Here is a 26,433-nt window from a genome sequence, read left to right as displayed (position 1 = left end):
TAGATATAAAAAACATGTATAATGATGAATTAGATATAAAAAACATAAAAACATATATTGAACCATATAACATCAATCATCTAGAAGTTATAATCTTCATCAACCATGTCTACAAGTTAGTAACATACAATATATTGAATCTCATGATTCATCAATCTTAAAGTTTCAAGCTTTCAAAATTCAATATATAACATTTATCATCATTGATCACCAAAGTTGTTCTTGTAAGCTAAGTGTAACCATTACAACGAAGAATATCTAACATGAAATGAAATGTTATAAAACGAAATGAAATGAAGGAACTTCCAACTTTCACGAAGCATCATATTCACAATTCATTACCAATGAGTTATAATTGCCAACTTCAAACCTCAAACTTAAATTGTCGTATATTGTTTACAAAAAATATCATAATAAATATGAAAGAGTCAACAGTTATAAAAACTACTAGAAACTAGAAAAGACAAGTAAATCTATTATCTATTGCTAATGCTAAATGCCATGAGAAACGTCTAATTTTTGAGTCTTGTTGGAAAATCAGGATTTTTGTCATTATTATCACCCTCTAAGCATTAATATAAGATAGAAAAAACATAGCATGTCAAGTCAAGATTTTGTTTGAGTGATGGGTACATTTTTAGTAGGGTCATGATAGAGGAGTTTGACAACCAATGTCACTAACATCAAGGTACATAGAGGGATTGGTGCTTTTGATTAAATACGAGTTCCATACCCTAATACATGACAAAATCCAATGTAAACATTGCAATCACCCCAATCCCGAAATCTTGAAAAACTGATAAGTCTGCTGGATTTTGAATGAGATCTAAAATTCTACTTTCTCCATATGAAATCCAATGAGGTTGGAACCACTCTCAAACATCCTAAGTCATTTCATGGTAATGTTAAAAATTTAAGTAAAAAGATGAAAATGAAGATTAAGGAGCTAAGTTGCACGAAACGGGGAAACGGGGAAGCGAAACGAAACGCGGAAGCGAAACGAAACGCGACCTCCCCAAATTTTGGAAACGGGGAAACGCGAATATATATAATAATATATATATATATATATATTAAAAACATTTAAAAATTATTAATATACATATGTGCAATCATAAAGCATTAATGATACATTTACTTAAACAACTTAGAAACTTTAGAAATGGTTTCTAGAACAGCTTAGAAACCCTAAAAAAATTTACAAACTAATTAGAAAAAAAAAAAAAAAAATTAAAAAACAAGTGATTTTTTGGAGGAAACGGGGAAACGCCCATGGAAACGCGTTTCCATTTCGGGAAACGTGACCGTACGGCCGGAAACGCGTTTCCAGGCCGTACGGTACGCGGAAATGCGTTTCCGTTTCGTTTCCGTACAGAAACGGACCCTCCCCCTGCGTTTCCTGCAACTTAGTTAAGGAGAATGTCAATTTTACTTATCAATACTAGGGCCATAGGCTTGATCATTAGGCTGCCCCACTCAAAAATTATTTGTTTCTTTGAAAAAAATTGCATTTGGAATGTTACTGCAAATTTTTTTTGCAAAAAAGGCTAAGGAGAAAAAATATCGTTCCCGGGGTCGCTCCCTAGTCGCTCTTGAAGGGAGTGTGCTCCGAGAGCGGGTTTGAAGGGGGGAGGGGGGCGCGGAGCCGCTTCCCCGCAACCCTGCTTCAGAAGATATTTTCATTTCTGGAACCACATGGTATGGAAAAATCATCATCTATCTTGGCCCAGGAAAGAAACTTTGCGGAATCATGAAGTATTGGGACATGAAAAGCCACAGTTTGGGAGTATATGGATGGAAAGGAAGAAAAATCAATGTGAATACAATGAATTATGTGAATACAATGATAATGCATTTATGTAAAATTCTTCTCATGGGCTCAGATATAGAATGTAAATCAATAGGTTTGGTGGTTGGTGGTGTTGTTTTACAGCTCAGGTGACACATTAGTTGTCCTACAGTAAATCATAATGCTCAAATCATGTACGTTATTCATCATCTACATATATAAAGCTCCCAAGTGTATATTGTTTGCTATAGTTGAATCAATAGTTGGATGACAGTATGATTCTGATATGTGCTGAAGTGCATGTGTTTCAGTATTATGGTAGAAAGAAATGTAGTTTATTGAGTAATACTCCTAACATTTTTGTGATTTCAAGGAGTGCCATTTTTTATTGCTGCATGCTTTTTTTGCTTCCTTCTCTTTTGTGCTTCCTTTCCCAACATCATTGCCATTGTCTTGAGAACATGTAGCCCGCTTTTACTCATCCCCTAGTTTCTTCCCATGAAATACCTAACTTTTTTGTGATTTCAAGGGGTGCGATTTGTTGTTGCTGCATGCTTTTTTTCATCCTTATTTTTTGTGCATCCTTTCCCAATGCCATTGCCATCATCTTGAGAACATCTAGCCAGCTTTTACTCATCCCGTACTTTCTTCCCATGAAATAAGTCCTGGTTGTTTGTCTTCTATGTGAAAGCTTTGTCTCAATAATTCAACAAGCATTGAAACTGTTCCCTATTTTTCATCCAAGTCAGGCATTATAGTGGTTTCCACAAACGCTGGTACTACAAAATAATATGATCATTTGATGCACTAGCTAATTCATAAAACTAATCCTTGGGATGAAGTTGGATTAACTTCCAATGACATTTTTGGTAGAGCCTAATGGAAAGAATCCTTGATTTTATTATCCAAATACATACATTAGTTATGCAACGATATACAACTTCAACCATACAACCAAATCATTTATTCTTTTCTCAAAACCAAATGTGCCAAAAGTAGATCTACTTGTATCCTGGCCTCTTTAAATCTTCATCTTATCATGTAAAATGTTGTGATCAGCATGCTACTTTTGAATCTGTTGTTTTTGGTGGTGTGGAGAGATGCAATGCATTTCACTTTATTTTCCAGTGAGCTCTTTCTCTGATGTGAGCATACGATTGAATATAGAGATCAAAAGAAAGGCACATACAAAAAGATGTGAACATGCAAAATGGCATGCAAGGGGCAAAGGAGGAGACATATAAACAAAGAGGGAGAGCCAAGACGACAATAGAGAATGCTGACTGTACATTTCTAAATTTTGAAAAGAATATATAGTTTATGTGCATCCACGTATCTCTTTTGGGGCTCTTTATCCCTTGTGAATCCACCTTTTTCTAATGAAATGAGATCTGCTTTTATAGATTTTCAATTATGGGGAAAGAAGATGCTTATTGTCTATTCTACATATGTACTTGCTCACTCATTTAAGTTCATATTGTGATATGATACAAAGGAGAAGAGATAATTGGTTGTTAGATTGACTCCACAGATTTTGTTCTTTTGTTTGTAATTCATTCTATGTATATCCTCATTTTTATGAATGTATTCAAAAGATGACAATTATTGATGGGTGTATTTACCAAACTGCTTGTAACACTTTTGTCATAAAAAATTGCCGAAGAACACACCAGAGAATCAATTTTACTGATTTGGTTTATGTACATGGCACATTTTTTAATATTCATTAATGGAATGCTAGTAAAATGAATCTGTAAGAACTTCTGCTCCTTTATTTGAATTACAGTTTAGGTGCTTGATTTTAGTGCCTTGTTGGCATTTGAAAGTATATGATTCATATAAGTAACTCTAGTCCTTGACTTGTAGTGAATTGAATGATACAATCCTGGAAGCTCAGCTAAGGACTCGTCATATACCTCCTCAACTTCCAGTTGACAAGGCTGTTGAAAAGTATGAACAATCAAATAATCGACTGCTTATATTGGTAATATTCATATTCATGCCTCTATAAAATATAGTTCTCATCAAGCACGTTTTTTATGGGTTTCTCTCACTTGTCATAAAAGTTTTAGATTATAATTTGTTGTTTTTCTAGAAGTAAAGGTGGTATCCTAGTGTTATAACTGTTTGGGAATAAACATATGTGTTCTCAACGTATATGCCCTAAGTTCGAACAAAGAAAAGACAGCAATTGTGTGTTTTGGTCATAACAGTGATTCACTGATCCGAATTTAACCAGGATGGCACTGAACAACTAACAGTCATACTGATACTGTGATTTCTAACTAAATCATGTGCTGCTTGAATCATACTTGTTTTACAAAATAATGCATACCGTGATCAGTAAAAGTCTCAGAGAAGATTTACATAAATCCTCAACACAATTCTTCTGTTAACCAGATTCTGCTCAATTTTACTGACTAATTTGTTTTTCATGGTAAAATTAGATACTGGATTGGAAATTTTGTTTATTTTATCTGAATTAGAGGGCAACACAGCACTCAAGTTCCTTTTCGTGTGTAGTTTTCTAATAAGATCTACTTGTATCAATGTTTATCAATGATTTAAATAGGTCAATTGGACAATCGAAAGATACAAGCACATTAGAAGTCAAGGGAGTCCTTAATATAAGCAATATATGCTAATTGGTTATCCACGAAGAGAGGCATTGTTATGGAGACCTTAGGAGCATGGAGATTCTTTGAAATTCTACTAGTTTTGTTGTTGGTAATTACTTTTCCCTTACTATTCAAGGTGGCAAAGGTGGAAAAAGAATTGGTAATTGGCATAAAGTGGAGTGAATATAAAATACATAAATAAACATTACATAATAATACTAATTAATATGTAATAAATATAAGATATAACAATAATAATAAAGAATATGCAATAAATATAAGATATGATTATAATCATAATAACAATGAATAAGTTAGAGACACATTCTTCCTTTTCATGGTTAGTTAATGCATATATTTATATTATTACATTGTAATAATATCATCTCTTCGTCTCACTTATTTAGTTATCAAACTATATATTATTTATCTTATATGGATTTCAACTTTCTATAGATTTCAACTCTCTATTCTTGGACATTTTTGAAATGAATTATTATTGATTACATTGGAATCATAGCTCTTTTACGAGCACTTCTAGACTTGTGCTGAAACCAAATTTTATGCTTTATCTGAGAGTTTCAATTATTCCAGGTCTTTGACCATATATTGATGCCAATCAACAAAATAATACATAGGCTATAAATGTAGGACAATTACAGAACCATAGAAAAAATAATCAGAACCAAATCCTTCCAGTGTCAGATTGGTGTAGTAGAAAAAAATGCAACAGAAAAAGCCAAGGAAAAAGTTTGCAGAGGTTATCCTCTGACCAAAACTCATGAGGAATTCAAGAAGGAAGTATACAAGTAAACAATGCCTGCTGTCGGAGCCATGATATCGTGAGCTCTACTGTCATTAGCTGCTATTGAATGGTGCTGATCTATGTTGCATGGGATCCTTACCCCTGCTCTCCACATCACACCCCAATTCTCCCTTTAAAAAATTCTGTGTACTGTTGTTCCCACATTTTGTGGACTTATGGGTCCTTAGGAAACATCCCCAAATTGTTGGAGACTTCATTGGGGACTTGGGAATGTTTCAAACAGATTTTGGGGATGTTCTGGCATATATATTCAGTTTTGACAATCATGGACATTGATGATTGAGTACTATGATAAATTTTCCCATCCACTACTATTGTATTGCACTTAATATAAATCTGTTGTGTAAGCTGCAACCCAAAGCATGGGTTTTGTATGATGGGTTTCAATTTGGGTTTATGGTGATTGAAATATTGTATTTTCAGCAATGGCATTATGATAGGCAAAGCTTCCGTGTCAAGACGAAAGGAAATGCAACATTCCAAAGGGCTGATCCTTGCAGTTATTGTTCTTGTTTTTCTCATTTTTTGGGTCATCTCATTTTTTGCATGTTATACATAGGTTTCTATGAGTCATTCAAGTCTAATTCTTCCACCATCTATCGCAAACATTGTGAAAACAATTAGATAGTATTGACTTGGATCGATTACCGAATGTTTGCACTTTCTTAATCTGAAATATGAACCTAATCTCTTTACAGAACCAAAGTGTTTTATTGTGGTTTTCAACACAGCTGTTAAAATATGGAAAGCCTGTTAAGAAGGAATGCCTTTTATGTTTTAACATATTCATCACTGACAAGAAATATGAGGAAGAAAAGCTGCTATAGAGATAGATCTCTGTCTCATAGACTCTTCCTGGACCTTATTGCAAATTGCAAACAATTACACTTAAGTTTCCTGAAGCTAAACTGCATTTTGCTCATGTCTAGCGGCCAATAATGGAATGCCACTTGACCATTTTCAATTTGCTCAGGCTTTTTCAGAATTGGCAAGGGTAAGGGTGTGCATAAGACTATATAGTATAGCTTGTTAAGCTTCCAAGCATGAAGCAACTAGTTTGTTGTGAATTCTAATTTTTAAATTTCTAAATTATCGTCCCCAACTTGTCACCGCTTGAAAAATTTGTAGGTGCACTCTAGCTATTTGGGGGATGCTCCTTGTCTCAAAACCAATGCAACATAGGTGGTGATACATAAAGATTTCAAATACGTTGAGGAATTAGGAACCAAACATAAATTGTATTGGGTTTGACCTATCATAATCACCCATTTGGTGGTGGTATCACTGAGGGTAAGAGGAAATAATAGAGAGCATAAATTGACAAACTAGAGTTTCCTGTTGACCATGTACATGTCAACAATTCCAAGAAGCAAAGTACAAAGCAGTGGACAATTTTTTTTCAAGATCATTGTCATCATTCAGCTTCAATTTCATCATTGTAATCCCAAATTTTGCAAATTTATTGTAAATGATTCTAGTATGACTATTAAGCCATGTAATAACACCTAGGTAAGCCTATGATTCTTCTCAAAGGGTTTCATCCTAGGGAGTTTTTTAACCTCCCCAAATTATGTGTGTTTGTAAACATGGATAATTGGCAAAGTTTTTCTCCCAGATATACCCCAAAGCTAGGGTGGAACTCATTTATGAGGTCTTAGGTGAGTCCTAGTGTTTATCTTGTCTATGTATTTTTCATACTAGATCATATGTCTTGTCGTAGAATTTGGTTGAGTCTCAAGGGTCTATGTCAAATGTGTATTTCCCCTTCTATGGGTTGATGTTGTAATATTTTGATGTAAAAGTGTCTAGGAATAGTTTAGTGCATGGTTACTCATATTTAGACACCATGGCTAAATTATTTTTTAGATCCACTTAGAGGGTGGAAAAATATTTATTCCCCTCTTGAGTCTTTTAATTAATTTTTTCTGGCAAAAATAAAAGAAAATAATTAGCCAGAAAATTAATTAAATTTGAGTCAAAAAATTAATTTGAGAGAAATTAAATTCTCTCCAAGTGGAAAATGATAAAAAATTCGTGGGTCCAAAAGGAATTAAATTTTAAGGGTCCTCCACCAAGGAAAAAATCATTTTTTAAGAGAAATTGACCCTTTGGACCTTGGTGGTCAAGTCAAATTGAATTTTTTGAGGATAAAAGTCCAAAATATTATTTTTTGGACTAGGAAAAAAGGGGTTTTAAGAGAAATTCGAATTTTTCCTCAAAATAAAAAGAATAAAATTCAATCGACAGAGGAGATCGAGTTATTTCAAAAGAAGATCGATGGATGAGATTATTTTGACGAGGATCAACCCAACTAGCCGTTATTTCCACTTGGAGGGGTTTTCTCTCTTATTTTTCTATATAAGGAAGCCTTTGAGCTCCTCATTGTAACAATGAATGATCTAACTAGATCAAAATTATCTTTGTACTGAGCAAGGCTCTGTTGGATTTTGTAATATAAGCATAAGACTTTGGGGTTCAATTCGTGGTGTCTCTCATTTGCTGATTTGTGGTATGTGTTGGATGATTTATCTTTCTATGCTTTGAGCTATTACATTGCATGATTATTATTTCAATTTCCAGTAGTAGGAACATCTATTAGCACAGGTATCTTGCTTTAGGTGTTGGGCTAGAGTAAGCACTCTGGGTCTAGGGGATTTGGTAGGTATCTCCAGGTTCATAGATCCGTTGTGTGAGTCGAATTCCTCTTGATCTAATAATCTATTTTTTGAAGTGCATTTGAGCTACAGGTCGCTCCAACCCCTAGAAACCCGAAATTCACAGACTATGAGGGGATAACACTTCGTTTGGCTTCAAGTCTTGATCTAACGAATATTTGATGTAGGAGGGTTTTGCCAAAATTTAAAATTTATTCAAATTCTCTCATTTATTTACTTGTGCTACAAAGATTTATATGCTAATAAGAGCAATTTTATTTTTGTAAATATTGTAAATAATTGTAAATACATTTTTCCTCTAACCCTTGTATTTTAATACTAACCCATTATTTCTATTTTGTATAGTATTGGGGTTTTATTTGAATTTTTTGTATATATTGGGCATTTGGGCTTTCTATTTTTCATTTGTGTAGGTGACAACTCAAGGTTTTGAAGCAGAAATCAAATTTTGGAGAGCCCTAGCCTCACCTAGCTTAAATGGCTAGGGTTTCAGGGGTTTCTATGCCTCTAAAGAAGCCATCCAACCCAAAGAAGCAATACGTCCAAGTGTGAGGGCCTGATCCAAGGTTTTGAGGGCTAGTGTTGAGCAAATGATGCTTGGAATGGCTAGATCTAGCCATTCCAAGCATCATTTGCTCAACATTCAGTCAAAGAAGATAGGCCGCAGCCCTTGGAGGGTTTCTAGAGGTCACTTTCATCATTTTCTGGGCTAATCTTGTGATTGTAGGGGTTCCGTGTGTGATTTTAGCCTCTTGGAGGCTGGCCGCAGGCCTTAGAGGCCCTATTTCTCCTAGCCGCAACCCTTTGAGGGCTTTTCTTGGCAGCCACAGGCCTTTTGAGGCCTTTTCCTTGCAGCTGTAGCCCCTTAGGGCCTGTTTCCCCTTAGCCGCAGCCCTTTCAGGGCTTGTTTCCCTAGCAGAAGCCCTTTTGAGGGTTTTTCCTCCTAGCCACAGGCCTTTGAGGCCTTTTCTTGGCAGCCACAGTCCTTTATGGGCTTATAACCCCAGGCCACAGTTCTTAGAGGGCTCATTTTTTAAGCTTTGGCATTTGATTTTGGCACTAATCTTTGTGTTTGCAGGCTTATGGTAAGTTTGACAAGGTTTTTTGAATTGATTTGCTTATCATTTTTTCCATCAATCTATTGTATTTCATGCTAACAATTTGTTTCGCAGACTTATCATTGGCTTGAAGAAGGATTCAAGTGGCTTGAAGTTTTACTAGCTTATCAATTAGCCTTAGAATCCCTAATCACTGTCATAAGAGGGCTGATCCATCATTTTTCAAGCTAATAATTTGTGTTGCAGGTGCTTGAAGAAGCTCTAGTACACATTGGAAGTCCCTCTAGCCATTCAACTAGGCCTCTAGGCCTAAAGGTTTGTTTCTTGTCCTCTCTTTTCCTCTCTGTTTTGATAATCAGATCTGAAAGTGGCTCTTAACAGTGATATAATATCTAAATATAATCATCTAGGCCTCTAGGCCTAAGGGTTTGCTTCTTGTCCTCTCTTTTCCTCTGTTTTGATAATCAGATCTGAAGGTGGCTCTTAACAGTGATATAATATCTAAATATAATCATCCATAATCACTGTAAGGCACATGTAAGGCATTGCATAAGCTAAATAAACATTTATGCTTTTCTATTGTTGACACTCTTAAGTGTTTTCTAAAGGCTGATATGAATTTTCTGTCTGATCTGAGCATATAAAGGTCTGATATATAAAATAACAGTGGTAAGAAAACATATTTCAAGGGCCCAACATTGAACAGAACTCATTTCTAAGTCTTGGGAACCTTATGGTAAAGTGTTAAAGTGCTTGCTTTTGTGAAATCTTGTTCATCTTTGAACTGTTAAAAGGACTCCTTGAATGTCTTGATCTTGTTCTCCTTGCATCATTGTAAAGTTCATGATAACATTAATCTTGCATTCCATTGGTCTCCTTTGTTCTTGAAGATCACCATTAGCAATGTCATTTCAAGATATGTGTGCTCTAATTGGCTCTCAAAATAAGCATTAGTTTCTTTATTGCACGAAGTAAATCTAATCGGCATAAATAAGAATCTTGCCTAATCATTGTGGTGAATGTCATTATAGTCTCTTTTTTTCCTAATTGACATATCAAGTTTAAGTAAATCTTGCCATTATGCTCATAATAACTCTTGCTATTGGTTCAATCATGGGATTTGCTAATGAATGATATTAGTATTGTTTATTGACATTGAATATCATTGAAGAGCATTAGTAACTTGAAGTGTGTTGCTTGTAAAGGATATTTCTCACTCTCTTTCGTGACATTGTAATCTCAATTTCCTCTTGCTAATTGTGCATCATAGTAAGTGTTTGGAAATCAAATAAATCTTATTTGAGGAAATTATTTGGGTTAATAATATCTTTTAAGGCATTCACTCACATCTTGCATTTCATTCTAGGACTAAAAGTGCACATTTAAAATATACCTCCAAGCATAAACTTGGTTGTAAGAAGATAGGACCACCTTTCTCACCCAACTTGCGAATTTTAGACCCTCATTTGTGGTTAACACAAGTGATCGTGCAGTTCCTTTGCGGACAATCCCTTCTAGGAATGAAGGCTCTTGGGTTTTTAGAACCTTACAGGAGATATCATTAATGAGGCCATAGCCGCCTCCTTGTGGGCTTCTCTCTACAACCTACATTCGAGACTAACTTCAAAACAGTTTAGAGTAAGGACTCATCTAGATAGAGCATTTGATTAAAATTTACCAAGATCCTGCATTTCACTTACATCTAGGTCTTGCACTTCATATAGGATAGGTTTGCATCCTGCAACAATTGTTCATTCGTTAGCTTGGAATTTTAATTCATATTGTGCAAGTAAATTGACTCCTAAAGCACTAGTATCTAATTGATAATTTCACTAAATCTAATCAAGTGGTGCCTAATAATTATACTTGCCTTTAATTTTCACCAAGTTGCTAGGCCATTCAATTGTGTCTCCTTTAATTGTTGGTTCCCGACAAGTGGTATAGGAGACAACTTGGTGAGACAACTTAAACGGAGAGGACAAGGATCAGAGTGACAACCCCTGTCTTGAGTGTTGTTGCAATCTAGTGTACAATTTGGGCGACAACATTGCCCATTTGTAATCATCATGACATTACATAAGAGATATGTGTTGTTGAATCTAGGTCAAATAGTTTCCAGAACACGCTATTAAGAGCTCTCAACCATGATGGTTTAGGCTAGGGCGTTACCAAACAAATAACCATCAAGGAAGAGATTTTCCATTAAGAAGACATTATACTGGGCACTTTTAGTTCATTTCCACATGTATCGAATACCATGTAACCTTATTTGTCAAGTTGTCATGTTCGTTGTTCTAAATGCTAACTCATCATTCACCCAATGTCACCCCTAGTTGCTGTCCCCATCAACTGTTCATTACATTGGTACCGACTTTTAGAATATAAATATAATTATGGTTTTCAATGATTACAATTAATGCATTAATTTTTGTTGGAAAATGTAACTAGTTTCGGTCTTCATAATTATCATTATACTCATGACATTATGTATATCTTATGTAACAAGCAAAAGAAGAGAGAAAAATATTGCTTTTCTAGCATGGGTGTCATGCTCCATTTAATTGGTCAATTAGGTCAGGCATACATTTTATGCTTCTAGGGTTTTTCAAGACAAGAAACTATTTGTCACTAGTCAAGAAAGTCTTTATCATATATATAAGACCCATTTGAGAAATTTGTAACAAGAAAGAAGCATTATTTTTGTGTCTAGAATGTCAAAGTTGACCTCCAAGACCAAGTCGGCCTTGCCAGAGGAAGTCGGCCTAGAAGAGGCCTAACTCAACCTCATGAGAAGCATATATATAGAAGAGACTTTGACTCACTTGAAAACGATTATCTCAGCTTCAATCTACAAAAAGAAGCAAGAAGAAAAAGGAACAAAGGTTAAGGAGAAGAAAGACTAGGAAACCGAAAATTTGATTTTTGCACTCATTTCTGCTCACATGTGCAAGAAAACTATGGTTTCTGCGATCTGTTGGGGGCCGAAGTTGCAGGTCCAAATTTCAGACCTGAGGTAGAGGGCAAAACTATGATTTGGAGTAGATTGAAGGTGGTTTGACCTTCGTTGATTTGGTTAACCTTTGACTTGTTTGAAAGTGACTTTGTAGGGCTAACTTGGTGCTTGGAGGGGGTCTTGGTCTTAAGGTTTGGGTCTTCGATTTCTCATTTGAGTTGATTCTATAAGAAAAGAAGAAGTTCTTTATGGGTTTTCCCCTCCGAGGGGTTTTGCCGTGGCTTGGAGCCTATATCTTGTGTTCATTATATTTTCTTGTGATCTTCATGGTTTTGGTAATTGTTTGATGAAAAGAACATAATAAGAAGAAAATAAGTTAACATAATATCACAAGCAATTATCAAGTAAGGAAAATCAACTCTAATCTACAATTACCTTGATTTTCCAACATGGTATCGAAGCTAAGGTGAAGGAGATGGCAGCTTGAAGATCTTTATTATTGAAGACATTCTAGTTGCTTCTCTTGCAGTGCTTACAGAAAGCAACTCTACCAATTTGTCATATATTTCTGTTGAGGTGTCGAGTTTAGATAAATATGGAATTGAGAGGATCCTTGATGGATTCTATGAGAATCCTTTGAGTCCTCACTTCCCCTTTCATAAACTTTGCAAGTGCTTGAGCATCTTCTTTCGTTGGTTTGGTGATAGATCCTTTGACATGATTCATAACCTCATTTTCAGTGAGATTCAGATCTGTCCTCTTCTTGCATGCAAGATAGTTTGAAGCCCCAACCAATTTGTTGTTTTCCTTGTGAAGATGCTTCCTCCACTTGCTGCCTCCTTGAATTTCATGATAATATAGTTGTCAAGAATGGTCCTTGATCCTACAAAGAGGGAGTTCACTTTAGATCCTTTGATGGTGTTGTCCTTGTTGATGATGATCAATGATGACTTCTCGATTATGTCTTGATGCTTCTTGGATGATCTTCTTCGAGGGTGAGATCCTTACTTCAATGAGAGGGAGATTTGTCTTTTGATGATGACTTGAGGATCCCAAGACTTCTGCTGGTGTAGACTTCTTCTTCGATCTATGGTTTTGATACTTCTTTGTAGATCTTGACTCCAAGATGATCTTCTTAGATTTTCTTTGATGTCGTTCTCGAGATTTGATCCTTGAGTGTCCCTTGATAAGATGCCGTTGCTTGACTTTGTCACCTTAGCTCTGATACCATGTTGACAAATATAGGGCATAGTGATTAGATGATTTCTCTATAATGATAACTGCTTGTGAATGCTTTTTACTTCTTTAGATTAGGATCTTCTCTTTCATTAGATTATTATAGTGTTCTTCTTCATCAAACAACTATCAAAGCATAAACAATAAAGAGTCAAGAAACACAAAATGTAGGAAATCAGCGAGGGCCAAAATCTCTCCAACTTGAGAGGAAAACCCAAACGAATTCTTATTCTTATAGAGATTTCAATTGACGAATACCAAGACCAAGACCCTTGACTCAACAACCTCTCCAAGACCAAGTCAACATCAAGTCAAATTTAATCCTTTGATGATTCAGCTGCAATTTATTCTTCAATGTTTATTCTTCACTCCTCCAACACAGATCTGAACTTTTTAGCCTCCTTGACTGATAGATTTAGGGTAAATTATGTCCTTTATTTCTTCACTTAACTAGAGAGGATCTCTATGTTAACTTGGCATGAAGTATATATAAGTTCCTTGCCTTAACTCAGACTCTTGAAGTTCTGCAATTTGGCTTCTCCGCAATATGTGTATGCCCTAACCATTCCTCGCACGTGTGACAAACTTTAACCAAAACAGGCTTGCAATTTCTTTGTTTTTCTCTTCGATCTGTTGGAAATACTTAGAAGTTAGGGGTGGTGAATCAATATTTCTTTTACAATTGTTATTTTTATGCCAGTTAAGATCACTTACGAACATAACACAAATGAACCATAGCAAAATAAATAATTTTTTTAATAGGTTTTATGAGGACTCCAATTCTCTTTACAATAAATCAAGTGTTGACACCTAATCCGAAACGGATGAGGTGAAGCCGGACAGTCATCTAGAAGATGAACTGATCCGTTTTTGTATTTGTATAAATAGTTGAATGAATAATATCACTCAGTTGTTTTGCGCTCATTAATTTCTGAGCTAGCCTGGCCTGACATGGTATCAGAGCCCAGGTCCCCAGGTTCCAGAAATAGCGTAACTCCTCTGCTGCCTCTGCTCCCTGGCGCACCAGCGCTGCATATGCTCTCTGCGCCCTCTGCCATTAAGTACGTTGCTGCCAGTACGTTGAATTGAGGTATCGTTTTTGGAGGTATGAGCTGTGGACTGTGTTGTTTAACGTTTGGGCTATTGTTCATATGGACTGCGTTTTTTAAAAAAAAAGACTGTTCTAAATAGTATCGTTGCTGAAGACTCCTGCTTTTTGTTGCTGAAGACTCCTGCATTTTAATGTATTGAGAGCTGTACCTTTAATGTTATTGAAACCTGCGTATTGAAGCCAGCGTTTAACGTTTTGAAGAAGCCTGCATTTATGGTATCAAAGACCTGCCTTTGATGTTATTGAAACCTGCGTAGTGAAGACCTGCGTTTATTGCTGCATCTGAAGTGTAAAATTCAAAGTGCCAACGTTGAATGCCAAGAATAAGTCATGGGTGTATCAGTGACTGCGTTTTCCTTTATAGACTGCGTTGATGCATTGAGTAACTGCTTTTTCTTGAAAACTGACTGCGTTTTCTTGATAATGGTATGGGAGCGTTGATGTATTAATCTGAAAAGTGCTGAACTTATTGTATGTCAATACTGAATGCTGCTAATTTAATGCGGCTGTAAAGAGAAGTTCATGCATACTGTTTGTATTGGGTGCCTTTTGAAAAACTCTTTTGTATCCCAAACTAGGTTTTAAATTACTATCGCATCTCCAAAATGTGGATGAGAGCATGTTGTCAGGATGGTCTTGTAAACCGCTTTTGAAATTGCTACCAATTGTCTCTGAAAAGTTTTTTATTGATGCTGGGTTATTTGTAAACTGTGGTAAGAATAAAGTTGCGCAGCGGAAGTGTGGTATCAATCCAGCAATCCAGCGTTCATTCCAGCAATTCATTGCCAGACATCTGTGGCAACGAAGAGGTGGTGGGGTAACTGAAATATATTTTTTTTGTAATCTGTGCATCAATTTTTGCGGGATTTGAAAACTGATATAGTCAAGTCATCGAAGCGCCCTCTTTTTTTAAACAGTAATATAGTGATATATGTGAGCAGTGAACACTATTTGAGCGCCCTTTGATTTTTGAACAGTGATATATGTGAGCAGTGAACAGTGTATTGAGCCCCCTTGTTTTGTTGAACAATGATATGTGAGCAGTGATATACTGTTGGAATGATAGAAGAAAATAAAATTGCATAAGGCAATCATATAAGGTTTTTTTTTCCTCTCAACAGAAGTTTTTTTTTTGGCAGAGATATTTTTTTACAGAATGCATTCAATCATTCTATGGTCGGAATAGTTCTCACTGGCAAGGAGAACTATTCTGAATGGTCCCGGATGGTAAAACACACCCATATCTACAATGAGCTGTGGAAAGGTGTGTGTGTCGGAGAAGAAGACAGAGACCCTGTGCAGCCCACATCAGACAAAGAACTCGCCATTTGGGAAAACAAGAACAGCAAAGCCTTTGCATTGATCGCAACATCTGTCAATGAGGAAGTAAGTCGTCATATTTCCTACTATTCCACTGCCTTTGAAGCTATACAAAAGCTGAAAGAACTCTATGATACACATTCTGCACTTGAAGTTGTTCAGCTCATGATTAAACTCTTCACTCTTGAACTGAAAAATAATGATCCTCTTGCTCTTGCATCTGAAATAAAGTCTATAATGCATGATATAAAATCCACTAAGGTTGAGCTGGATATCTCTCTTATTGCCTTTCTCAAAGCACTCTATCCTACCTACTCCAATTATCTTGAGTCTTTACAAGCAAATGGAAACCTTAAAGATATAACCTTTGACTCTCTTGTGAAAAAGTTTGCTGAAAGAGAGAAAGCCTTTGGAAAGAAAACAGTCCCTGAATCTTCTGAAGAGACTGTTTGCCTTGCTCACAAAGAAAAGCATCCTGCTCAAGATTCTGCAAGAGGAAGAGGTGGACGAAGAGGAAGAGGAAGATACTTCAGAGGCAGGGGGGGCAGACATTCTCAAGCAGAAAAGGCAGATCTGCATTGCATTCGCTGCAAATGAAATGGATCACATGATGCTTCTACATGCAAGCTACCATGGGACAAAGTTGAGCAGAGAAGAAATCAGCAGAAAGGTAAAACTGATGACTCAGACAAAGGTAAAGCACCTGAATCTGCACACTATATTGAGGCACAATGTAATATTGGAGTAAATGAAGATTTGTTTAATGCTTCACTTGCTTCTTCGAAAAATGACTGGTTGCTTGATTCAGGAGCAACCTGTCATATGACTCATAGGAGAGATTTCTTTGAAGATTTCACTAACAATGTTGATGGAGCAGTATACTTTGCAGATCAGTCAAAAATCAAGCCATCAGGGCTTGGCACAATCAGGCTTAAACTGCCCGGTCTTCCAGACTTTCTTCTGCATCATGTTCTATATCTCCCACAGCTGAAGAGAAACTTGCTGTCCCTGGTCCACATCCGCCAGCAAGGTCACTCCATTCACATGTTTGATGGCAAGCTTGAGGTAAGAAAGGCATCTGACCACTCACTTGTCATGAGGGGTATAGAAGAAGAAAGACTCCTTAAACTGCAAGGAACCTCTGCTCATGCACAACATTTCTCATATATTTCTCATCATGAAGAAGGTGCACTTCCATCAAGTTTATTATGGCATGCTAGATTTGGACATTTAAACTATGATAGTCTCCGCTTGTTGAAGAAAAATGGTGTTGCTGGTTTGCCTACAATTCCTAGAAAACATAAACAATGTGATGCTTGCATTCTAGGAAAGCACAACAAACAGTCTTTTCATGATTCACATTCAAGAGCACATAGGAAGCTTGAACTTATTCATTCATATTTATGTGGTCCAATGCCTGTTTCTTCTGCAAATGGAAATAAATATATCATGACATTTATTGATGATTACACCAGAATGTGTTGGGTTTACTTATTGAAGAACAAATCTGATGCTTTTCAAACATTCAAGAATTTTCATAAATGGATTGAAAATGATGCACAATCTCATATTGGGTCTATTCGCACTGATAATGGAAAAGAATATACATCAAATGAATTTGAACACTATCTTCGCCAACATGGGATTAAACATCAAACAACTGTGCCTTATAATCCTCAACAGAATGGTGTAGCTGAAAGAATGAACAAAACAATTTTGAATATGGTACGATCCATGCTTTTCTTCAAAAATGTAAAGACAATGTTTTGGGCTGATGCTGTTCTATGTGCTGCATATATAAAGAATAGATGTCCATCTAGTGCTATAAGAAACAAGACTCCTTATGAATTGTGGTATGGACATGTTCCTTCGGTAAAACATCTCAGGATATTTGGTTCCACCTGTTATGCTTTAATACCAAAGGTACATAGAAACAAACTTGGTGCTAGAAGTCGTAAGTGTATCTTCCTGGGGTATTCAAACACATCTAAAGCATACCGCCTTTATGATGAAGTAAATAAAAAGTTTGTTTTATCTAGAGATGTCATTTTTCTTGAATCATCCAAATCTGACAGTGTTGTTGAGCGGCAACTTGATCGCTTGGATAGATTCACAAAACCGAAATCATTTCAAGAGTTTGATAATCAGATTCCACATCTTGAAGGGGGGATTCCTATACTAGATCAACATGTGGAATCTTCTTCTGAAGAACAACCTCCCCTGCATGACACTCCAACAACGGATGATGCTTTAAGTGATGTAATTGATAGAATTGGGAGACTCAATCTTGATTCAGACCCAACTCAATCAACAGAACAGCCTGGACCATCTCAGAAAGGTCCCCCAAAGTGGTTGACAAAGACACTTGAAAGTGTTCATCCTGATGAAATTGGAAAAACAGGAACCAGAAATTCAAACCGACAAGATGGAGGTGATGTAGATAACTCTAATTCACCTATTGATATGGATGTTACTTATGATTGTGAATTGAACTTGTCTACAGATTTTGAACCAACTTCCTTCAAAGAAGCTGCTTCTCATGATGAATGGAAAGAAGCGATGCAGAAGGAGTATGATGCCCTCATAAAGAATGGCACTTGGAAGCTGGTTGATCCTCCATTTGGAACCAAACCAATTGGCTGCAAGTGGGTCTACAAGAACAAGTACAAAGCTGATGGCTCACTTGACAAGCACAAAGCTAGGCTTGTGGCAAAAGGTTTTGCACAGAAGGAAGGGGTCGATTATGAGGAAACTTTTGCTCCCACAGCAAAATGGGCCACCATCCGGACACTCTTTGCACTAGCTGCTCAGAACGGTTGGAAAGTCCATCAAATGGATGTAAAAACTGCATTCTTGAATGGAGATCTAAAAGAGAATGTTTTTATGTCCCAGCCTGAAGGATTTGCTGTGAAAGGACATGAACACAAAGTATGCAAACTTGTGAAGTCCTTGTATGGCCTCAAACAAGCACCACGAGCCTGGTATGAAAAACTAACTGAGCATCTTCTGAAACTCAACTTCAAACATTTTGATCTTGATGATGCAACTTTATTTGTCAAGAAAGTTGGCAAAATAGTTGTATATCTTGTGGTATATGTAGATGATCTTTTAATGACAGGGAACAATGAAAGCTATATTGCATCCATAAAGAAAGAATTAGGAAATTTTTTTGAAATGACTGATTTGGGCTATGTTCATTACTATCTTGGCATTGAAGTAACCCAACATCCAAAGTCCATATTTCTTTCTCAAAAGAAATACATTGGAGATTTGTTATACAGATTTGGTATGACAGAGTGCAATCCCCTTTCTACTCCAATGGAACAAAACTTGAAGCTCACATCTACTGAAGGAAAAGAATTTGAGGATGCAACAAAGTATAGACAGCTTGTAGGAAGTCTCATCTACCTCACTACTACCAGACCAGACATTTCATTTGCTGTTGGAATCCTCTCCAGGTTTATGCAAAAGCCTTGTGAGGGACATTGGTCTGCTGCAAAAAGAGTTCTAAGGTACTTGAAGGGAACTCAAGACCTTGGAATCAAGTATACACAGGTGGACGACTTCAACTTGATTGGATACTCTGATTCAGACTTCGATGGAGACAAAGAAACTGGGGTATCTACTTCAGGATATGCTATGAGTCTTGGATCAGGAGCTGTCTCCTGGAGATCACACAAACAATCAGTACCAACAGATTCCACAACAGAAGCAGAATACGTGGCAGCAGCTGAAGCAACGAAAGAAATTGTGTGGCTCAGGAAAATTCTTGAAGATTTGCAAGTAAAACAAATACAATCTACTCCACTCATGATTGATAACACATCTGCAATAAAGTTGGCCAAGAATCCAAAGTTCCATGATCGTACTAAGCACATCAATACTAAATATCATTTGATCCGACATCATGTTGAGGCCAAAACAATCCATCTCCGTCATTGTTCCACAAACGAGCAAATTGCAGACATCTTCACCAAAGCGCTTGGAAGAGAAAAGCTTGAAAGATTCAGAACGATGCTTGGACTCACCAACATCCCTTCAGATTAAGGGGGGGAATGTTGACACCTAATCCGAAACGGATGAGGTGAAGCCGGACAGTCATCTAGAAGATGAACTGATCCGTTTTTGTATTTGTATAAATAATAATAGTTGAATGAATAATATCACTCAGTTGTTTTGCGCTCATTAATTTCTGAGCTAGCCTGGCCTGACATCAAGTACAATAATGTTTAGGGTTACAACCCTAGATGAAGACACCAATCTTCAATCAACCAGGCTTCGACCTGTATGGTGCCAAGCTCCAACTTGGTCTTTATGAGGCTCCAACCCTATCTTCTACAAGACTCCACATTGTCTTTATGATGCTCCAACCTCTAGGGCTCCAACCCTCTCCACTGGCATAGGCTCCAACCTGATCTTCTTGAGGACACCTATCCTCTAGGGCACCAACCCTATCAATCTGCTTCAGCTCTTCAATGTAGGTTGAATGGTTCTTCAAGGCTTCCCAAAAACTTCTGCAATAAGCCTTGACAATATCTTCAAATTAGCCTTCACATCAATGACAACTTTATGATTCTCAGAAGATGTCTCCACAACTCTTTATGTCACCCAAACAATTTTCTTCAACGTCACTTAATGAGGGCCTTCAACAATGCATTATGATCTCCAAGGGTGCCTTCAAGATCAGTTTAAGTCTTCAATAATGCTTTCCCAAGATGTCTTCGCAATATCTTCACGATATCTTCAACAAGCTTCTTGATGCTGGCTTCAAAGGATGTTCTCCTATACTCCTTCAGAAGTCTTCACTTCAACAAGGTGTATCTTGTTTGTCCTTTAATACTCCTTAAGGATTTTTCACTAACAAGATCAAAAGTCTCCAATGTTTGCTTTGAAAACAAGCCTGCTCCAAAGGTTCTTCAACCAAGGTCTGCACCACTATGGGTCCTCGACAAGGTTCTTTGAATTCTGCCACAAGATTGTCTTTACACAAAAGTCTTCTTTAAGGTCTATCACTGGTTACTTCAACAGATGCCCAATAGCTCACTTGAAATCTGCTCCAAACTGTGCCCAATAAACTATTCTCAAAAAGATGCCAAAAACTGTCAAAATATTTTTCAATTCTGACACTAAGCAGTTCAATGAGGCTGCTCCGGGGTTGTTGTCAAACAATGACTTAAATGGACTCTACCAAGCTTTGAAGAGTCAAGCAAAAATTAAGTTCTAAATATGCAGATTTAACTCTGTTTGAAATGCTTAGTCACAGGTCAGAACTGTTATTCCACCCAATCCGAGATCTATCCAAGATATGTTACAGGTTTAAGGCTCTTTCAGTCCACAAGGTTGAGGTGATGTATCACAGGTCCAAAACTCACAATTCTGAGGAAATATATCACAGGTTCATTGTCACATGCCTCACAAAGATATGTTACAAATCTGTGGTTTGTCTTGCTTCAAGCTTGAGCTTCATAACTCAGTTTTAATGATTGTAAACTCTGAGGCTTTCCTTTAACAATTTAGGACTTTATTTATGCATACATAAGCTTCAGGGTTTCATTTATGCACTTAGATATCAAATATCTAGGGCTTGCCTTTAACAATTTAGGACTTTATTCATGCTTCCATAAGATTTAGGGTTTCATTTATTCACTTAGGGTTTTCATCATCTTCAACAATGCCATATTGACAGCAATGACAACTTTGACCAACACGATCTTGATCCCTCTCCTTCGCTTGGATATAAGGCTTCTATTGACCCCTTGATCGGACTTCTTGTTGTGCGTTTCTTGAATGAGGCCGAGTGCCCTATATATAGGCTTCTTCCTTCATCTTGTAGGCTGACTTGACTGGGTTCTAGGCCGACATGTCTCCTTGGTGTAGGCTAATTGCTCCATCTAAAGGCCGACATGCTAGAAGTGCTTGAGCTTGGTCTTGGAGGGTCTTTTGACTCTTACAATGATTCATATACATATGTAACATGCCCAAGAAGGGTCCTTCATACATGACGTTGACTCAATTGACTTTTATGACCAATCCTTAGTGCTCACAATGGGAGCCTTAACTAAAAATAAAATTCCTTGATCATGCAACCCATGATTCAAACATTACAAAAATAATTTTATTTTTATTCTTTACATAAAATCATAATTACACATGTCATTATGAAGACCGAACCTAGTTAAACTTTTCAACACTTTAAATCAGCACAATTAAAAACTCTTCAACAGTTACACCAATAATGGCTTCAATATTGCTCCAAAGAGTTTTCAAGATCTGCAATGTGTCAAGGTTTACAAATTTGTAAAGTTCTCTTCAAGTTTGTTACATCAAAGTTTGAGGTCTACAAATCTATAGAAGCCAAGGTCTGGTGCTCCTTTACTTCTGCAACAGGGCCAAGGTCTGGTGCTCAGAGGTCGAAGACTAGTGCTTTTTTTTTGCAACAAGGCGAAGGTCTGGTGCTTAGAGGCCTTGGTCTGCTCCTTCAAATGCACGAAATTTTGTACTAGTTTGAGGTTAAACCAGGGGATCCAAGGTCTGTAAGTTTGCAATAGTCTGCTGTAGGTCTTGTTGCTAGCTAGAACTGTTGTCACATTGCTCCAGCTCCTTGTTTGCCCTCCCAAAACCTCTTCTACATCTGCACCCCACCCCTGTCCTATTTTTTCTCCTAAATGCTGCCCTCAAGAAGAGTTACCAACCCTCCAAGGCCTCACAGTACCCTTCCAAACAATGTTTCAAAGTTCTGTCCCTCTCCAAGACAAGATACAGACTGTGGCTTCCTAGTTTGGCTGCCCAAACAGACTCATGCCCTTCTGTAATGAACCAGAACCATGTGTCTAGCAAAACAGAGGCTGTTCACCCACATATACACTGTAAAACAGACACAGAACTTTACTCACTCCATGCAGCCTGCTTCTGCAATAACTCGGACCTGCAATGAGACATAAATAGAGCTAAAACGGTCCCTTTGTTCCACTCCTTGCCCTCTTCTATCTTCTTTTTATCACTGTTCCTTGTCTTGTTTTTCCTGGCCGAGTTCCTTATTCTTCTTCACCGAATTGGTGCTGGAATTGGTAGATCATCCTTATATTTATAGTTGTTTGTCAATTGAAGGGTCATGACATTTGGAGAGGCATGTTATGTCTTAGTGAGCCTACATGAGTCGACTAGCATGAAGTTACATATTTTGCAGACTTAGAAATTCATTTTGTCCCAAGTTAGAAGGAGTTTGGAGGCAAGCTTATACTTATTGGAAAGCTACAAGTCTCCTCTATAAGTTGATGTAGTCATCCCTTCAAGATATGACCTCTAATGGTAGCAATTTTTTTTTTTTCTTTCATCATATGCACTTTTTCATAACAACCCAATCAAGAAATTTCTTTTATGGAATAAAAGCATTAATTGAATTAGGGTTTTTCATGCATGGATTTAGGATTTCAATAGATGTTCTTCAAGGTCTTGATAGGGTTTCTTAGGGTGTTCTTAGGGCATCTTGTAGCAAGGATTTTAAGCACCAACTAAAGCTCTTATGTGCATTAGGAGTAGAGTATAGATAATTAGGGCATAGGCTTGCCAACTCATCCTTCTAGGGTTTTATGTAGATCTAGAGTTCCAATATGCATTTTAGGGTTTGGGCATTATGCATTTAGGGTTAGGATTTTTCTTCTAGAGTTTGCTTCAACACAACTAGGGTTAGGGTTATCCAAGGCATGCTTCAACATGGGTTGCCATCCAATTAATGCTAGAGTTAGGACATCATAGATTTGGCACCTAGGGTTTCTTCATAGTGTTAGGGTTTCACCTTAGGGTTCTTAACAAGCAAAGGGTTTGCTAACAAGGCTAGGGTTTCGTCATCTTCAACAATGCACCCAAGTTGCCCATCTAATTGACATCAATGACAACTTTATCCAACAATTGCCCCCTTTGTCGTTGTGTAACAAATAAAGTTCGTATACACAGCGAAATACTCAAAATATCTAGTATATGTAAGTATCCATTGTAGGATAAGTAATATATATTATATAAGAATTGTTGAATGCACAAGTGATGTTTGCTTGTTACAAATGAGGTCCGCTTATATACCTAGGCAGGTGCCTCTTCATGGAAAGTCATGTCCCATTTAGACATGCCTCTTTAGTACTAATTACTAATTAACTAATCATTATTACAATTATCATCATTATTTATATTTATATTATTTATATATATATTTTATTCATAACATTTCCTTCCTCTTCAAAAGCTTTGTCCTCAAAGCTTATTGCTGAAAAAGCATATCATCTCGTTCTTTGTCATTGTAATCTATTCACACTTTTTGGAATTCTTCGTTCTGTCATTTTCATTGATACAAGATGATAAGATCCTTGGAGTCATATATAAAATTGTCGCACAAAGAAGGGATCTGACCATCCCAAATAAATCTTCTGTGGAACTTGGCATTTACTTGATAGCTGGGATAATTTGTTATCGTTAGTCTCGATTGTGTCGACATCATTATTCTTCAAAACATGAATTTGTTGTTTTTGTTTTGAGTGATACAAATGCGCAGACTGATTGGGATGTCTGCTCTTGTGGTTTTGATGTCGATAAGGAGTACTGGCGATTTGATTTTCCCTTATCAGGTGTTTGGCAATTTCTTGATTTACTTTAGGTGCCGATGTTGTTGGCTTGGTTATAGAACCTTCATTTGGAATGTTCATTGTTTGAACTATAACATTGGATTGATATTCGTTCCATTCTCTTCAACTTGAGTTTCTTCATTTGACCTTGGTTTCCAATGACTTCTTATCCTTCTTAAGCTTCTTAATTTGTGTTAGTAATTTTTCACTATGGTCCTTAAGATGAGTAATTTCTTTGTTTTTGTCAGCGGTGATTTTGTCAACTTCCCTTTGCATATTTTGTATCTCTTTTTTACTTTCTTGAAGAATTACTTTTGAGATATCTTGTATGTCTTTTGGCATCACTGAATCTGGCTTCAAGATAACTTCTTGTAGCGTTATTTTTTCTTTTTATGGGGAAATGTCAAAAACTTCTTTTTCGTATTTAGGATAAAGGACCCTAGTGATTCCATCTAGGGTGAACCCATTATTATATCACGATTGTCATAAAATAAGGTTTCAATGATGAATTGCGAGGCAAAAATATAGTCTCTAATGCATAATTGTAGATTGTTTATGTTATATTGCTTATTATTCATCAGATCAATCATTTCAATTATTTTCGATTTAGGAATCATTAATTGGTTAGCACATTCAGTACTAACATAATTTTTATCCTGAGTAGGATTGATAGAGATTATAACATCCCTTCCTGTAAGTGATCGTTTGATTTTAAATAGTGCATTAACACATATCATAAAAGTTTTAGGAAATCTTCCATCACTGATCTCCATTTTTTCTTTCTTCATCATTTTGGAATTCATCAAAAATTGACTCTCTTTGTGTTCGTCGATGGACTTAGAGTTTTAAAGCTAACCCCTTTAAGTATATATAAACTTTATATAATATATATCACCCTTTCTCAAAAGAAAAACTCTAAAAACTCTTTGAATTTTCTCCTGTAATGTGTAATTTTGTACTTCAAATAGACCCTAAGTATTGACTTGGTAATGGAACAATAAGATTTTGCCCTTTTTGAATTTTGACGTGGAACTTGGAACTTTTTTGAATTTTTTTTCCCTTTCAAATTTGTGTATTTTAGTGCTTTCTATTTTTTTTTTAATAATATCGCATTTCTTTATTATACCCTTTTCTAAATATTTTTTTTATTTTTATTTTTAATTGTCCCTTTAGTAATTTATACTAAAAACTTGTAAATGAAAAGCACAACTAAATAATCCTTCCTTAATTTTATTCGCTTATCCTTCCTTAGTTTTTCTTGGCTTAGTTCCTTTTTAATATTGGTCTTCTAAACTAAAATAATATTTTTTTCCCTTTAATATCTTATATATATTCCTTTATAAAGTACCCTTATTCTTATCGACCTCTTATAATAATTTATACTTTATATAATTCCCAAAGAAAAATACCTTTCAACAACAATTTCCTTTTTTTTAAAGTTATATTACGTCAAATGATTTATAAGAAATGGTTCACTTATGAATGGATACGACCATTCATTTAACCTTTTGAGAGTTTTTTTTTCTTTTATGTTAATTTTGCTGCAGGTATGGACTTTCTGTACAAGCAATTAGCTTCAACAATTTGAATTCGACAGGTGCAAGCGAGTTGACAGCGTAAAACACAGGGTCTGAATAACATCGGTGGTTGCTGGAGGATCCAGATGCTTGCACAACGACTATGGCTGTAGTTGCTTGGATGGCCTTAGCAACTGAGGGAATCAACAACATTGGCCGATCGACTGGGAATATGAGAGCAGTGGTATGTCGGTGTGGAGTGGAAGTGCTGATTGGTGTCTACAGTGGTTACTTGTGGCCGTGATTGGTGTCGGCAATAGGTAAGCGGATGGTTGGACAGGAAGACATGGCAAACAAGGACGGAGAACATGGAATTGCGAGACGTAGGCGGATGGTTGGATAGGAAGACGTGATAGATAGGGACGATGGATGATTATCGAGATGAGACAAGGGAGTTGCGGGCAGGAGGACGCGACAACAGAGATGGAAACAGGGTAGACAATGGGCAGGAATAATCGACGGCAGGGATGGTCGGAAATACTGATGCGGTTGTCAGATGTGGTCGTGCAAAGTTGGAAGGTGCAGCGGTTGACGAAGAACATAGATAGAGGAAGGCGAGTGATGACAACACTGACAGAGTTGACCCTGTCCGTTGTCGGATTAATAACGGTGTCGATGGCAATGTAGTTTGTGGTTACGTTTATTTTATTTTTTCCAA

At 36.6% G+C, this 26,433-nt stretch overlaps 1 protein-coding gene across 6 annotated transcripts in view; it reads left to right on the top strand.

Annotated features, from left to right (window-relative positions):
- LOC149226774 (alpha,alpha-trehalose-phosphate synthase [UDP-forming] 1-like) overlaps positions 1-26,433 on the top strand; it is a 281,795-nt gene that overhangs the window by 178,008 nt on the left and 77,354 nt on the right. For all 6 annotated transcript variants that reach the window (XM_089377600.1, XM_089377598.1, XM_089377596.1 and 3 more), the window contains exon 10: positions 3,656-3,773. In XM_089377600.1, coding sequence (XP_089233726.1) covers positions 3,656-3,773 — 118 coding nt within the window. The remainder of the gene's footprint in view (positions 1-3,655; positions 3,774-26,433) is intronic.

This window comes from Pinus tabuliformis, chromosome J (assembly GCF_031772625.1).
Source record: "Pinus tabuliformis cultivar Carrire ecotype Pingquan chromosome J, CPIR1, whole genome shotgun sequence".
Lineage (NCBI taxonomy): Eukaryota > Viridiplantae > Streptophyta > Pinopsida > Pinales > Pinaceae > Pinus > Pinus tabuliformis.
This window is presented reverse-complemented; position numbering and strand designations above follow the sequence as displayed.